The sequence below is a fragment of the Manacus vitellinus genome, unplaced genomic scaffold, assembly GCF_001715985.3.
Source record: "Manacus vitellinus isolate BGI_N305 unplaced genomic scaffold, ASM171598v3 scaffold_3_pilon, whole genome shotgun sequence".
In the NCBI taxonomy this organism is placed as follows: domain Eukaryota; kingdom Metazoa; phylum Chordata; class Aves; order Passeriformes; family Pipridae; genus Manacus; species Manacus vitellinus.
In genome coordinates this window covers 36,061,431-36,078,295 of record NW_021940535.1, presented here as the reverse complement: position 1 = coordinate 36,078,295, position 16,865 = coordinate 36,061,431, and the positions used below count along the sequence as shown (strand labels likewise).

The following is a 16,865-nucleotide window of genomic DNA, read 5'->3' as shown; positions in this document are numbered from 1 at the left end:
GGGCTACTTTATGGAACTTACTGTGGTGGTACTTCATTGACGAAATAAAACAATTTTTCACTTTGAAACATCCTGGTTAGGTGAGAAGCTGGAATTATTCATATTTTCCAGGTAGAAAATTGAATTACAAAGAATAATCAGAGGTTATGAATAATTTGGGGGGATTCCATTTCAGAAATGGAAATCCTGATTTCTGGGGATTCTTTCTTCCAAAATGGAACATAACCTTGAAGCTTCTCAATCATCATGATTCTGTTCATTCCATGACTGGGTGACCTCCATCCTTATTACCAATTTTCAGTTCTATTCAAAACAAGTGACACTTCATATTTTCAGTAGATTATTAAACAGACTTTGGTTACAAGACTGAAATTCACATAAAAGAATATTTTTGTGTGTAAAGATATTAATTATGTTGTTACAGTACATTGCATTTTGCTATTTGAAAACACTTAAAATAAGATACTCCTGGAAGCTAACAGACTACTTGCAAGCAAAAATACAGACTCCACATAGCTGAGAGCAAAGGTTTTAAGAAGTAAATTTTCAAGAAAGGGAGGTAAAACTTTTTAAGGCAGAGAAGCTTTTTCTGAGAAGGACAACTATATTAGGCAAGCGTTAAATATTCAGTCACGGCACAGGTGGAGTCAGAAATTTTTTTGTAACAAAACTGATAAAGAATCCACTTAATAGGATGAATGAAGTTTTCAAGATACAATACTGTGTTTGGGGGAAACCAAGCTCTCTCGAAGAGTACTAAGAGGAACCTGCAGCAATGTAAAGGCAGAAGAATGACTAGAGCATTCACCTGTGATCTAGCAAGTTCCTCTTTTTTTTGTATTTGACTGGGGAATTGAACAGGACTTTTTAGGGGACTTGTGTCCCATATCTCAGCTGGGTGCCCTAACACAAGTATATAGACTCCTAGCAGAATTCATCTTATATTCCTAGAACAGTTCAAGTTGGAAGGAACCTTAAAGATAGATCATCTAGCTCCAACCTCACTGCATGGGCAGAGAACCTTCCACTATACCTTCTAGCTAGCTCCAGGTGTCTCTACACAGGACATGCACTAGTGGTAGCAGCAGAGTCCTGGATATAAAAGACCTCACACTATAAGATCAGTCAGGAATTACGACTCTGAAGTGTCCACCTTTTCCTCTTTGCTCTAAGGACACCTTATGATGACAAGCTCCAATGGAGACACCTGTATTGCAGATGGTAACATTTAGTTACAACTTCCCAGCTAAGCTTGTTTTTTTTTCTGGCTAATAAATGTTTAATTATTTATACAACTGGACAAGCTTCACTACAAAATGACTCATGTAAGATGACAGACTTGTATGCTATGAACCTGGCTATACAGTTTTTAAGAAACATTTAAAAAATATTTTAAAAATACTTTTGCATCCTTCTTTTTTTGTACCAACCTCAGGATTAGTTTAAACTGATACAAAATTCATAAAATGTGTACCTCAATAACGTTTTTCAGGCCTCATATCAGTAGTTGTCATTACTAATAATCTTATCAAAGACAATGCACAATATAAATAACATCCATATAATTCCAAGTATTTGAAAACTGTTACTTTTTTTGAACTGGAAGAACATGTCTTCAGATTTTATATGGATGGTTACTTCTCCCCATCAAGGCAAACAGCAAAACATTGAAACTGAGCATAAGCAGGATAAACAAAAATCAGGACTTCATGAAGTTTGCATGGTAGTGATTTTAAAATGATTTCTAGTGGCAGGATTTCTGGATTATGGGAACTGTGATTTTCTCACAGCAGAGAGAAGGCTATTTTTAGCTTACACATATGAATTGAGAGTCATATACTTTACAGGCAATTTGCAGATAGCATCATTATAGGTACTTACCTAAGCTTGATCTCGTGTTGGATCGCTCTATTATCGCGTGCTTACTGGGATTGTTTAACACTGAGCGTTTGGCAAGCGAGATGTCTGCTGTGACTCGTGTAATTGATATACTGCAACAATAAAGACAGTAAGATAGTACAGAATGTTACTTATCTTTCGGGGATATGGGGAGAATTCTCATTTAACACTAGAAGATGGTTAAGACCATAGGAAAATTACTTCTTCTCAGAAGAACAGTAGGCTTCCCATAATGGGAACAGAGAAAAAACTTTGTCTAACTGATACTGCTACAAGAACTATTGATAAGACATTATCCTTCTGTACAGTCCTGAAATGCAGTATGACCACTGCCTGCAAAGCTACACATGCCTGAGGAGAGGGGAAGCAGGAGAAGGTCAGAGGTGTGCTGCAGAAGATGGGACTTCCCTGGAGTGCCTGGGTCCGATGAGTCTGTGCAAAGTCTGACTTTGCACAACTATGCCCAGTATGAAAAGGCTGGTTTCTCTTTTACCCAATTTCTTGAATGGTACTGAATGACAACCTGGCATATTTTAGCCATACGTATAAGACATATAGGGATTAAATGGTAAAGGTAAGTCTTAGCAGGGAAACTAATACATCAATATAATCTATTTATTTATTTAAATTTTATTGTTCAGTTTACTAGCATGTGTTTTTTAACAGAGTGTAAGAGTTACCTATGATTTTCCAGAAAGATCCAGCAATATGCTGGCCACCTAAAAATGGGAAGCGTAACACAGAGAAACATGTACTTGAAAACTGGCACGCTCAGTTTTGTGTTTACGAGGAAAGATGGGCCAAGAAAGAAGTGGTTACTTTCAGTTTGCTACATAACCTTCTACATATTCTTCATCCTAGGAAAACAGTTACTTTGGTTTGTTTCACATTACAGGGTCAAAATATACTCTTAAGTTCCCTTTCAAATTCTGGTCTAATGAGGTTCAGAGGTCACATTTTTCCAGTGCTGAAAGTTAAATCAGACTGATGATATTCCCTTGTTCTTCCTTGTAGGATTTTACTTGCAACTGAAAAGGAGGAAATGGATTTGCTAAGAACAGGGAGGGCTCCTCTCTAGCAAGTACTGTCAGATGCTGCTTGTTCATACGGAATGTAATACAATAGGTCATTTCCCAGTGAGCTTAACATGTGTATACACTTATCTAAAACCCTAAAAAACTACTAATTACAGATTAGTAATGAAATTTTAGAAATTTAGACATGATTTAACTTAAACTAAAAACGTAACCAAAGATTGTGATTTCTGGTACAGCTCCTCACAGATAATGCCATTTGTCTTAAAAATAAATCAAACTCATATTGGGGTAGTCATCAGTTATCTTTATTTGTTAATGGATATACACTAGAAACTTCTACAACTTTTTGGGTTTTTGGTTTGATTTGGATTTTTTTCCTGCCAGTCTTCCTTCCTATATGTAATAGAAATTTTTTGTCCTTTTTAAATACAATTATGGTATATTGAACCAAGTCAGATTTATCAGTCTATTTTTCTATCTATGAAAAATGCTATTTTTCATTTTAACGTCTTTCTAAGGTCATTTTAATGTCTTTTGAGACACGTTTCACCAGAATGACCAAGTCTGCTCTCAAAACAAAGGACACGTATGTTCATATTGCGAGACAATTGCAATGACAGCAGGGACAGCAGTGTGGCAGCTGAAAGCAGTAGTATGAATCTAAGAACCTCCTGTACAAATTTGTTCAGGACCTTGATTACCAATTCAGATTGCTAATAAAGTTTGGGATGATTCAAATCTGCTATTGTATTCAGAGTATTTGTGGATTCACCCTGCCTCAATTAGATCTACAAATGAAAATCAGAAATTCTCTAAAATACCTAAAGACATAAAAATACAGTTTTTTTTTTTTTGCTTGCAACAACCACTGTTTTGTTAACTTCCAGTCCTGAAGGTATGCGTTTAAGATTTGATGACCCTGAATAACATAAAGAAGGATTTATAAGTTGTGAGGTATCAACATCATTATTCTGACTGAGAAAGTCCAACGGCTTAAACAACAATGCTCTGCATTTTAAAGAGCTGAAGCTATTGACAAAAAACCTCAAGCTCCCTCTTCTAAGTTTTGACTGGACAGATAGAAGAGTGTTACTGATCTGTCCACTTCCAAACTAAATAGAAAGTTACAGATATTATAACACTTTCCTGTTCTTTCAATTTTCCCCCTACAATGTCAACCCATTAGTGCATATTAATCTGTAGCTTGATCCAGTCACAAAAAACATGTGGAAAATGCACCTGATGTCTCTGGTCCATGGATCTGTGATGTTTGAGCTACAGATCATGCTACTGCTTTTAGAGGCAGATTATCATTTGACATCTGTACTCCAGTAATGTCTGAGGGCTCAAACACAAATCTGAGTGGACCTTGCCTAGTCTGCTGCCACAGCGCTCAGATCAGAACCCAGCGAGTGCAGCTCGTCTGCTACCAAGGGTGACCATATTTCAGCAAAGTGGGGGACTGCCTTACCCCTGCACCCCAGTCCTTCTGAAACTTCCCACTACAGAGCCCAGAAGTACTGTCAAACCAAGATCCTATCTTGAGGGATCAAATTTGGATTTGACAATCCCATATATTAGATAGTCAGAATCTCATAACACTCTTTCCAAGTTTGATGCCAAGTAAAGAATTAGAGCTAAGGAGAAATGGTGGCTCTTGTCATTTTGCTCAGAACCTGAGAAGCACTGATGAGGTATCACTTGAAAAATATATAAAATAACTTTTTAATTTGTAGATAAATATCTAGCAATTTGGAGTGTGAATGTTGCAGTCATCAAGGAGACATCCTTTTTTCCACTCAAATATAAGCCCCTGAACACTTCCCACTGCCACACAACCTCTGCATGTTCTGCCAAGGAAACTTTCAATACACACTAGAGTCCACTTATCAAGGAATTATCCATCATTCTTGATTTTCTACAATGTCATAATTTCTTAAAATCCTGGTAGTACCTAAACAGAACTTGAACTGAAGTATATTTGCACTGCCAAGTACTTACCGCCCTTCGAATCTATGTTTTAAAAAATCAAATAATGCTTTTTGCATCATATCTGTTACCTAGAAGCAAACAAACAAAGAATTAATAATCATATAGGAAATTCATAATACTTGATGCTAATAATATTATATAATAAAGCTGACAGTAAATCATATCTGAACAACAGGATCGGAATGCAATGTATCCTTCATCTCAATTGTGACAGGAAGTAAAATACAAATAAGGGACTATTTACTAGGAGTAAAAACTGTCTAGATATTTGCCTATGATATAAAATATCAAATACAAATGAAGCACAGTATTTTGGCAAATAAAACATTCTCAACAATCAATTACCTCATATCCCTTCAGAGAAGGCCCCACTAAAACTACTGGTCGCATAGAAGGCACTACATCATAAGGAGGGATGTGCTCTGTCTGCAAAACAGATAAAGTTTTCAGTGTCACAGCACCTAGAGAAAGTTTATACACTGTTTATAACATTAGGAACTATGAATTTCCAGCGATGTCACCAACACAGGAATATCCTTTAATTAACTTTTCCCAAAAACTTGTAGCACAAGATAAGGACATAGGAGGTTCAGGGATTTGTTTTGAAAAAGTTTTTTTGGACTTTAGGTTTTCCCACTGTTTTCACATTTGCTCTGGATAGTTACAAAACTCTATTTCTGGGACATGCATATGTTCCTTTGCATAACTCTTAACTGGTAAATTGAAAAGGTTATTTCCAACAGCTAATGATTTGAAATGATTGACTCTAGAGATGTGACATCTGTTTCCCACAAAAATTTTATGTAGGAAAATGATGAAAGGGAAAAATAAAACAAAATGGGATGGAAAAAGCATAACACATCTCTTTTTTTAATGTTCAGATCTGCCCACTGCTTGACAAAACATTGTGACATCACTGCAAATTCCCACGGCAGCACTCATAATCTGACATCCACATTTGCATCCATGATTCAGTTGCAAAATGAAACCAAAATAATGACTGATTAAGTTAGTACTTCTAGAAAATTATCATAAACAGAGCTTGGGATAGCAATTCTTCCACTGTGGGAAGTTCCTGTCACTACCCAAGAATGGATTCTGTTAGTACAATATTTATCAAAGTACTTACTGATGTATCATGCACAATTTCTAAAAAGTATTTTAAAGTACAAAGATAAAAAGATTACTTCCTTCCAAAGATTGCAAAGGTTTTATATTGTTATCATAATGCAATAGAAACAAATTAAACTGTTGGTTTGGGGTTTTTTTTTCTTTGTTAATAAATGACTATTTCAACATATAACAATCATCAAGAATGGGTCTTATCAGAAAAAGTTTTTTGTTCATATGGGAAGTTTTGGTTTATCTTCGGGAAAACATGATTGAAATCCAAATCCAGAAACATTTGAGTGATATGGAAAAAGGAATGCTGGATCTATTTTTCTAATGCTTACATAGTACAAATACATCAGTCAAGATAACAGAATACAGACACTGTTCATTGTTCTAGTACTCAATGTATCCCAAGGTGTTTCACAATAACATTAAAATAAGTATATACATTCCAAAACACAAACCCACAAAGACAGACATTAGTACAGTGACAGCACACGGTGCTACACAAGCAGCAGTCTAAAGCAGTCTAAAACATAGAAAATATTTTTGTGAATGTTCTTTAACATAATTTATTTTGGTTTTTGTTACCTGTAGTTTCACCAAATAATTAGTAACATAAGAATGAATACCAGTGCCCAAGGCATCATAAGCATGTGAAATGGATTTATTTTACACAGCACAGAAACTGACTCAACACATTTCAAAGCAAACCCCTGCAATTAAGGTGTGCCAGTATCAAAATGCAATCCTCCACTGTTCTTGCTAACATTATTAATAATCTGGTAAGTGTATTAGAGACAGATTCAATGAAAAATTCTTTACAGATATGCAAGTGCTTATAGAATGAGTGTCCTGATGCAACAGATCTTTGTCTTAATGTGACTAACTCAACTGAAGGCATACATGCTAGAAGTTAACCAGCTATTTGACAGTTAGGGCAGGCATAGAAATTACCTTATTTGATGGAATATGAATTATTCTTAAAATCTATTCTGTCAAAATGGGCATATTTTTTCTCTGATCTTTAAAGCTTGAAATAATGAAGCTCTCAGCAGAAAATTGAGTAAGAGTTATCTAATGGAAGCATTAAAGTTCTTTAATTTAGCATTAGAGAATCTAATGTCAGTGAGCTATACAGTTTTCACTGCAGATTTAAGTTCAAATATGAACTCATACTGAAAACCAGCAGTTTTGACACTATGGCTTTTGCTCAGTGGTTTGACTATGTAGATTAATTTGAAATGCCCACCCAGTACTTAATGTAAGTGTCAGTATCACAAACCTCTCTATATCCAGTAATGATTCTGATATGGAAGAAAAGAGGCACCACAGAGTAGAAGAAAGAGATGTGACTAACCACCATCCAGGTCTAAGGTGGTTCATCTAGAAGATGAACCTTTGAAAGATGCTTATGCAGACAGCATCCAATACATGTCAACATGTATTATTCTTCCTTATCACTTTTATGTGGTTATAAATATGATTAAGTAAGAAATTACTCAGAAACAAGAAACTGCTGTTGATTTCCACACCGGGCATAACAGACCCTACTGAAGCCAATGATCATAACTTTGGAAATGAGAAGGATTCAATATTATTTAAAAGAGTTCAAGAAAAAAAGAGAGACAGAAACAAAGATCTGTTTACTAAACATGAAAGCATCCACGGCAGGGACAACAATGTCACTTGGCACTATTTATAGGCACTATAACAGTCTGCTATTACCTGTAGATTTAAATGAATGGTTAAAAACAAGTGAATAAGAGCTATGAAGTCTAAAGGTTCTAAAACAAAAAAAGTAGAAATATGGTATTTCACTGCATAGTTTGGCTGCTACCTAATGTCTTGCCAACTTATTCCAGCAAAGATCCTAGAAATGTATTGCAGCTTGTTGTAACACAATGCCAATTGCATAATTCTTTAGTTATCTGGGTTATCTATGGAGAGACATTGGCTCTTCTGGAAACGACCAGTGCCATTTCCAATAGTTGAGATACTAAAAAGGTCTGACTGATGGGTGACAAGAACATTTGGCCAATAATTTATACATGACAACAGGAAAAACTCAAAGTAAACTGTCAAAACAAGTCTGAGGTTTTCCACTGGTCTTGTGTACCTGCAGATTTTGCACTTAGTGAAGTGGAAGCTTAAATATGGACTAAACTAAAAATACAACAATTTTGATTATTCATTTTCTAAGTACAAACTGAGTATCTGATAGACTCCAATAATGATTTCAATAGACTGAGAAATAAAAAAAAATATAATTGAGAAAGATATAGAAAGAATAAAGAGGCACTAGAGAGGTGAATTATATAGATTTTCTAGAAATAATTTTCTCAAACTTTCAGAAGGTCTTTCAAATGTGTTCTATTATTCCATCTAAAAGGATAAGTACTGTAGCAGAGTTTCACAGATACACTGAACTCTTGCCTGTTTTCTTGTACTGAATCCACTAACAGCTCAATACACCTCTTCCTCCTTAATTCTAGAATAGCTGCATTGTTAATCTGGAGTAACAATGCTAATGATGCCAGTGGCAGGATAAACACAGGCAATGTCAATATAAACTTACCGATTTCTGCTTCTGCTTAGCTACAGCAGCATGGAAAAGAAACAAAGAACAACAAAGCATGCATGTTATTGGCTTGTCAAAGGACGCAGACAGTTAACAGGACTAGAAATGTGACGCAGTGCAGGTGAGCAGGTGGACAGATGGGAGCTTGGAAGTCGGTGTTACCTTCTTAAAGAAGGGCATTCTTTTCTCTTTGGAGTGGGGTGATGTTACACTGTTTGCACTGGGTTTGGGGGAGCGATGGTTTGCTGGAATATCATTTTCTTCTGCATCTAAGCCAGTGGCATCTATGTCTATAGCTACATACAGACAAACAATTCAGAATTATCAGATGACAGGGAAAGTAAAGATAGGTTAAAAAAGGAAATTACGGGTAAAGAGAAATAAAACTGTCCAGAGTAATAAATAAATAAAAACTAAAAACCAACCATGAGAACAAAACACAATAAAACAAAGGGAATAATTTAAAGGTGCAGGACATTAGGATTAGAAGACAGAAAGTGATCTGTAACAGCTATTGTAACATTTACAAAATAGACCAATGGCCAAGTTTGTTCTTCTTACACCAGTGTAAATCCAAAGTAGTTCACTGGAATAGATAAGACTTTCACCAGTGTAAACAACAGAACTTGGTCAAAACATTTGGATTGTTTTATAGCAATGAACCCTAGTTCAAAATGGGGATCATCAACTGAAATTTGAAATGTCACTCCCATGTCTATAGGAAAAGAAGAAACAGCAGAAAAATCACTTTTGAAGACAAAATCATCCTGATATTGGTACAATAATATCTACATTTATCACAGGGTGGACCACAATTGGCATTTTCAACCCCTTTAACTAAAAATGCATTGTATTTATAAGACACATTTATTAGGAATAATTAAATTTGATCTACTAATAGTGAAAACTAAAATGAATGGGTAGCAGAAGAGCAGAAATTTATCCCAGCTTGACTCAGGGACATGGATCCCGTTGTAAAGAGTGAGGATGTAGACAGGGCAAAATGGAAGCAAATACAATAAACCACTGCTGTTCAACCTCTACCCCAAAAGAATATACGTCAAAAACAATACTTATAATGTAACTATGAATAGTTTACCCTATTTAGCAAGTAAATAGTAACAGTTTCAATAAAAATCATCACAGACTCAGTAATAAATATAGTATCAAGATGCAAAGCCATGTTATCCTGAATGCTGAGTCCAACAGATACCTGCCAACTACACGTAAAGCAAAACAAAAAAAACCAAAAGGTTTCTTGTTTACTAGGATCAATTCTGATATTAAGCAGTGATTTAAATTTGTCTTCAGAAAGCAGGTAGATGCACAAAAGTGAACCAGAAGTGTGCTGTACAACATCACTCTTGTGTGTGAAGATTTTACCCACCTTTTAACACACTAGGGTAACACAGGTTTATCTTGCCATGCCATTATGTCAAACTGAATCTAACACTAAATAGATCTGTAAGCAGAATCGTTTGCATTGACTTTATCCAAACCCTTAATTAATCATTGCAAACTATTATGAAACCATCTTAGTGACCTGCTTTCATCTGCTTGACGAGTGGGACATCAACTAACACAGTGGCATGTGGTATTAAATTATGTAACAAATAAATATTTCTGTCAAGCCTACATGCAGCTACTGATTTAAGAGACAACTGGAACAGTGATTTCTTTTGTTTGCATAAAGTATATTTTCCCATTTGAATTATCCACATATCCCTGAGTCACTGTGCCTTTGAGCTCGCCCTTCCCAGGAAAGCCGGTGTGTAGATCCACATCCTGTTTCTATAATCCTGCTCCTAAAAACAGCCACAGAAGCCACGTAACATTTTCTTCTAGCAACACTGTTCCTTCATCCTCTTCATAAGTATAAAAAGAACATATTATCTTTTCTTGAACACAGGCCAGCACAGATGCTGTAAATCACTCATAATAAGGCATATTAAAACTCCTTCACTATGTTCAACTAAAATTGTCAGTAAAGAGAAATCAGAGTTGTTAAGCTTTTCCTGTAAAAAAGAAATGCAGAACTTGATCAGCTAGATAGCAATATCTCCTTTTCTCATTCTCAGTCTTCACACTATGTACATTCTTCCGTGACAGTTCTTTTGCTGTTAATTATCTTTATTTCACTGTTTTTTCAAAAGTCATTTTCACCATTATGATCACTCAGTTTGGTGGCCTACAAGGACTGTATGAATTGATTACTATATCAATATAATATTGATTATTTAAATCGATATGAGCCTCCCTTTCATTTGTTTTTCACTGGGTCTTAGTCCTGTTTGTGGGTTTGATTTGATTTGTTTTTTTCTGTGGTACTATTTTATACTGAAAAAAACCATCCCTGACTCAAGGTTAAAAAATGAAATTAACTTGTTCAGTTAATATTCTTCAACTCATTAAATAAATTATGTGTTTGCAACTGTACTTTCAAAAAGAGGAGGTTTTGGAATGATAATTGAATTGTACTTCAAAATCACTTGAGTTCTTGTGTTAGTCACAAACTTTGTCTCTTTCGCCTTTTTTAGGATGTCTTAAGATAAGCAAAAAAATATTGTAGACTCAAAACCTTACGATCACAGAATCAGCTAATGTGCACTATTCATATCAATCTTCCAAATCTTCAATGTAACTGAATAAATTTTACCAGATTTCCTTCTTTCTCCAGAAAACCATGATTTTGAAAACTACCACCTGAAGAAACAGCTCAATGCAATGAAAATTACAGGATGGCTAGCAGTCAGCTGGTGACATAGGTGTGCTATCTGTTCTCTTACCTCTAAATTCTGGGCAACATTCTGGAAATATAAGTACTGATCTTCAAGTGGGTTTTGGATAGAAAACAATATTACAGCATTTCAGATGTTTTAACTATAAAATTACAATATAGGTCCAAAATAGACAATTTTACTAAAAAAATGCAATTGTTGAAAAAGTTGGCCTTAACAGTAAACATATCAATTTAAAGTCATCATAAAACGGAAGATTAAGGTGTAGTCTACCCACTTGTGATGGACACACATTAATAAACTAAAAAAATATTTTCAAAACAAAGAGAACTTAAGTGAAGCTGGAGTTTTGATAAACAAACTGCAATCATAATAAAGTTGGTTGTTACAAACAAATTCATGGTTTCACAAGAAAGACAGAAATATTTTTCAGTTCATTTAATCAAATGAAGCTACTAACATAACATAATTGAATTCTTCTGTCTCTGTTTTAATGTCCATGTATATTCCCTAAAATCTTCAGCCTGATTTTAAGACACCTGCTCAGTAGGCCAGGCTATGTATAAATGAATATGACTGGAAAATACATCTTTGCCCCAGCAGACAAGTCACTAGTAACATTCATTAGTATCTTCTGCTTTCAGGTATTCAAAATGTACATGCAAAGATAAAACATCCAGCAATGCAGCAGCTGAACTGAATAGAATTTTTTTTCTGTTGTAATCTGCTACGCTTTTTTCAAGGAGCTAATGCCAGCTTTCTCCACGAACTCGCCATGTATTTGCTTCATACCTCTTGAATCCAACCCACCTGAAGTTAAATCTATCTGTTGATGCTCTAAACGCAAAACAGTATTTGTGAAAAATTTGTCGAAGAAGGCAAAAAAATATCCAGTATCCTAGAATTATGTGAAGAACATTCTCAGAATTGTGAAACCGGAAGTTCCTGATGTTTTAAAAGACTGTCTTTCTTGATGCTACTGCAGAAACCTTTCAAGAATTTTCATTTTTATTGCTGCTTCTTCTCCTGTACCAGAAGGTATTTATTGTTTAGCAGGAGTGCTTTAACTATCCTACTGTAATGTAATCTCACCAATTTATTATGGTTTTGCTATAAAACTCCATGGTAGAAGCAAAGAGGGAATATTGTGCCTGTCACTGCCTGAACTTGCTGGCATTGACTCCATTACTTCAAGTCTACCCAAACCAGCCTTACATGCTAGTGCAACACTACGGTTCTACCTATGAAGGATAGGGAATAAGAAAAATAGAACTAAATCTATATCAATTTTAACAGATTAGGTCGATTGGCCTGTAAACCAAAGGGTTTACAACCTACTCACCAGATGATGGAGGCGTCGATTTTCTGGAACTAGGAACGATGTCACCCAAACTGGATGAAGAGTTTCCTCCTGATTTACTGAAGTAAAGTAACAAATTAGTTTGAAGTTCTGTAGCTTTCTCAGTATTTATTCTAGTTTATTTATTACCTGCCTTCTAAATGAGGTGTTAACTGTGAGACAAACAGCAGTTCTGGCAGTGGTATAAAATATACATCTCGCACAAAATGCACGTACTGAGGACTGAGGAAATGCAAACATCAATCATGCTCCTTGTGCTCCTGTGCAATGTATTTTGGTGCTCTCACTACTTCATGATCTTAATGTAATCCAGTTATTAATATGGCTACTGGTATATAATTATTAATATTATAATCCATTACTAAGACTAATTCTTAAGCCAGTAAGCATATCTGTTTCCTTTGACTGAAGAGTTATTGATAAATCCCTATGAAGATGTGACTGTGTTTGTCTACCTTTTTTCAATTTAATTGAAGTACAAATTCTTTTTGCTTTCTCAATACAAGATAGCACCTAGGAACAAAAAGTCTCTCAAAGTTAAAGCAGTCTAGGGTTTTGTCATGTTCCGCTTTGTGAAAACCTACTCAAGTTATGAAAATCAAACAATACTTTTAGTCATTTATTTCAGTTACCATAACGAGAAAAGTCCTGAAAAGTATGTAAGGAAGCCTACTTCACTCTTCAAATAATTCATGTGATAGTTCTAGTTTCCACTTTCTCTATTTTAAAATATTAATAAGCATAAAGTTAATGCCTTTGTGGTGTAGGACAATGTTATCTTCAGTGAGAAGTTCTGGAGAATTTGGAAAGGGACCAAATCACTGGGACAGATCTGGGTGTATCAGAAGTGTCCCAGGAGGAATAAGGACCCCAGCACGCTTCTGCTGAGGACAGCACACGCATGGGAAAGGCATTTCACAGCTGGCAAATGCAGCTGAGTGCTGCGGAATCGTGGTGTCCTCCTAACACAGACATGCTCTTCGAACACTCCAGCCCTTCCTGTTGAGGATGGGCATTTTTGGAAAGCATTTTTGGCTTCCCAAATTGTTTCTAGTCCAGTTCAAGGTCTGTCCCACTCAGATACACTGAAAATATTTGTTTCCTATATACCTACAGGTTAACAATTGGTATTTGCTTCTACATGTGTTACTGGAAAGCTACTTTATTAAGAATTCTACAGCAAAGATGGCATTATTATTATCTTGCGGTATTGTTCAATACATAGATACTGACTCTTTTTCTTATGCAATGATGGTTGCAGTCAGACATAACAAATTACTTGACATGACATTTTCATCATAAAATGTAGTGGTTTTAAAAGCTGTATTTGTAGGCAATGAATTTGACAAGACCATTTTTTCCCCTAAGAACTAATGGGCACTGGCTTTGGCTTACAAATAAATTCATCTTAACATTTTCTCTAATTTATAAAACGAGCTTTAAAACGACTTATAAATAGCAAGATCATGAAAACAAGTAACAAATGCTACAGAATTTAGATAAATTATTTTTTAAGTCAAAAATTGTGCATGTACATTGTAAATGTACGAACTGAAAGTTATATTAGCAAATACTTTATGAAAAAAATGGACCAACTTCCATTGTAGGCCACCACAGATCAACAATTTAAATATCTACTTTTTCTCTAAAATAGCAACGACATTAAGTGTCTTATGAATTAATATTTTAACATTTAAAATATGTTATATATTCTATAATAACATATAACCAATTATATATTAATTCCTTCATTATTTCAAAGTGCTTGTAACTGCCATTTACGATAATTAATCATACATATGAACAATACACAGCACTAATTTCCAAGTTGTTTCACAGACAATGCTACTATTTTTAATGATTTCTTGTTATTACCTGGAGTAGAATTTTCCTTGTTTTGCCTTTTGTTCATGCTGCAGCCTCATGTTTTCTAGTTTGACTGGACTTGGTATGAATCCTATTTCACAGCCTTCTTTTACCAATCGTCCTATCCACCAGTCATTATTAAATTTCTACAGATTAGAAAAAAAAAGAAAAGAAAAAAGTAACATACTGAGAAATTACTAGATCTGGGATAATTTTGTTATTAGTTTTAATTTGCAGCTATGCCATTTTTTTTTAATTCTTCCCTGCACTTAATCACTCTGCTATGCTATTACGGCAGTGAAGAATTGTGGTAACATTCAGAAATACATTAAAATAGTTATTCCTTTTAAATTATTAAAATCCACAGTGCTTAAGCAGAAACCTTCCTTCATAGACTTTATGTTTCTTTCTGGTTTTTGTTTCCACCCATTTCACCATCTTTATTTTTTCTTGCTTCCCAGTATTTTTCCCTCATACAGGAAAGTTGCTTTTGTTTTCCCTTCATGGTTCTCCTTGGAGAACATCAGAGACTTCTTCTGATCTACTCTGACCTACTGCTACAATTTTTATGACTCTGTAATAATCTATTGGTTTTACTCCATTATATTCAGTTCCCTATTCAAATTAAAAAATACTGCTTCTCAAACTCCCCCACTCCTCCAAAGTCACCAAAATCTTCTGAAATATGACCAAATTCTGCTGTTCATATATGCTCTACTGCATATAGCTCATGTGATCTGCATCATAAACTATGATAGATCCAGAAGGAATGGATATCTTTAGATAACTAAAAAACCCTTACAATTATACAAATCCACAAGTAGTCCAATTAACTGAATTTCAGCTCTATGTAATATGAGATAATGACTACTCTAATTCAATACATTTATTCATACACACATAAGGGGGTTGGGGAGGAGGTTTTTTATTTTTCAGAGGTCTGAAGAGCAAAACTATTTCCTTTTTCCATTATTATTTATTCACCATTTTTGGATGAGAATAGGTCACCCTTTTATATGGCCCCACATGCAATACTCTCAGTGTTCCATAGTAATAACTACCACCAAATATGAATTTTAGATAATTTGGATTATTTATGAAACTGCAGAAGAACATCTGAATGTGAAAAAAGTTGCCTTCTTGAATTTGAAGCTCTTAATGTAAATATTATAGTGCTTTTTTAATTATTTATTAAGTAGCTTTAATAAGTGTACAGTTAGGAATAAAATGTAAAATGTGTGGGCTCCCACACAAAGGAATTAATTTCACCATGAATACATCATTGGTGGATCATTGATACACAACCTAAATTGCGGTATTATCTTTCATTTTGGCAACTATAGAAATCTTGTGAGGTTTGAAACCAACTGTAAGATATTTAGCTCACAAAAAAAATAGAGATTAAAATAAAAGCACTTTTAAGCACATAATATATAAGGAGATCTGTAATATTCATCCAATGGGATGCCTTTATGAGTAAGAACACCAGCATTTGATAGGGAGCTAATCTGGAATAGCAGTTTCTCAAAGATGTATTAGACTGAAACATATTATTAAAATTATAACCTTTCATTGCAAAATGCTAACTAAATCATCAACTTGGTAAAAGGAGGAGACAGATAATTAAAAACCACCATTAAATTACAATTTGAACAGCCGCTATTATTTTATGCTGTCCTACAGTACAACAGATTACTACATAACAACGTTAATTTTTATTTGAAGTTATAGAAATGTTAAATACATAGAAATTTTTTCTTCATATAAAAATAAGAGCATGTGGAATTCACTTTTGCAAAGTCTCAAAGCTAAATGCTGTGTCAGTATATGAAAAGAAATATAAGATACTTTTATAAGTAGATAATACCATACATAATACTTCCTAATTTTAAAAAGTAACAATGGAAATCTTGGTAGTGAGGTGTCCAGCTCCCAAAGTGCTGGCCAGGGTGAGTGATTTTCTGTAATTCACCTGCGCTTGGAGTGCCAAGGGAAACACAAAGTATGAATTAAATGCAAAGCAAAATTATGACCATGAATTCAAGCCTCAAAATATTCAGAAGTGACCATGACGAAGCACACATCTCTTCATGCAGGAAGGAATCCTTCATCTTTATGTCCACTTAGTTTTAATGAATGTAACCTAATAATGAAAATAAATTTCCCTCATACATAATCACTGCAATACTTTTCACCATTGTCCATGTACATTTTGAACTGAGTTTTTTCTTTCTTGAGCCCTCTCAGCCGCAGAAATTAGTGAACAGTCCTCAGGGACA

The 16,865-nt window shown here is 34.7% G+C and overlaps 1 protein-coding gene across 9 annotated transcripts in view; it reads right to left on the bottom strand.

Annotated features, from left to right (window-relative positions):
* CACNB2 (calcium voltage-gated channel auxiliary subunit beta 2) overlaps positions 1-16,865 on the bottom strand; it is a 175,660-nt gene that overhangs the window by 18,297 nt on the left and 140,498 nt on the right. For 6 of the 9 annotated variants that reach the window (XM_018075428.1, XM_018075424.1, XM_018075426.1 and 3 more), the window contains exons 4-9: positions 14,596-14,732; positions 12,703-12,779; positions 8,785-8,918; positions 5,274-5,354; positions 4,938-4,996; positions 1,882-1,991 (exon numbers count right to left, since the gene is read on the bottom strand). In XM_018075428.1, coding sequence (XP_017930917.1) covers positions 1,882-1,991; positions 4,938-4,996; positions 5,274-5,354; positions 8,785-8,918; positions 12,703-12,779; positions 14,596-14,732 — 598 coding nt within the window. Of the gene's footprint in view, positions 1-1,881; positions 1,992-4,937; positions 4,997-5,273; positions 5,355-8,619; positions 8,640-8,784; positions 8,919-12,702; positions 12,780-14,595; positions 14,733-16,865 lie in introns of all 9 variants that reach the window. The other 3 variants (XM_018075431.1, XM_018075432.1, XM_008930098.2) reach the window with 1 other exon arrangement.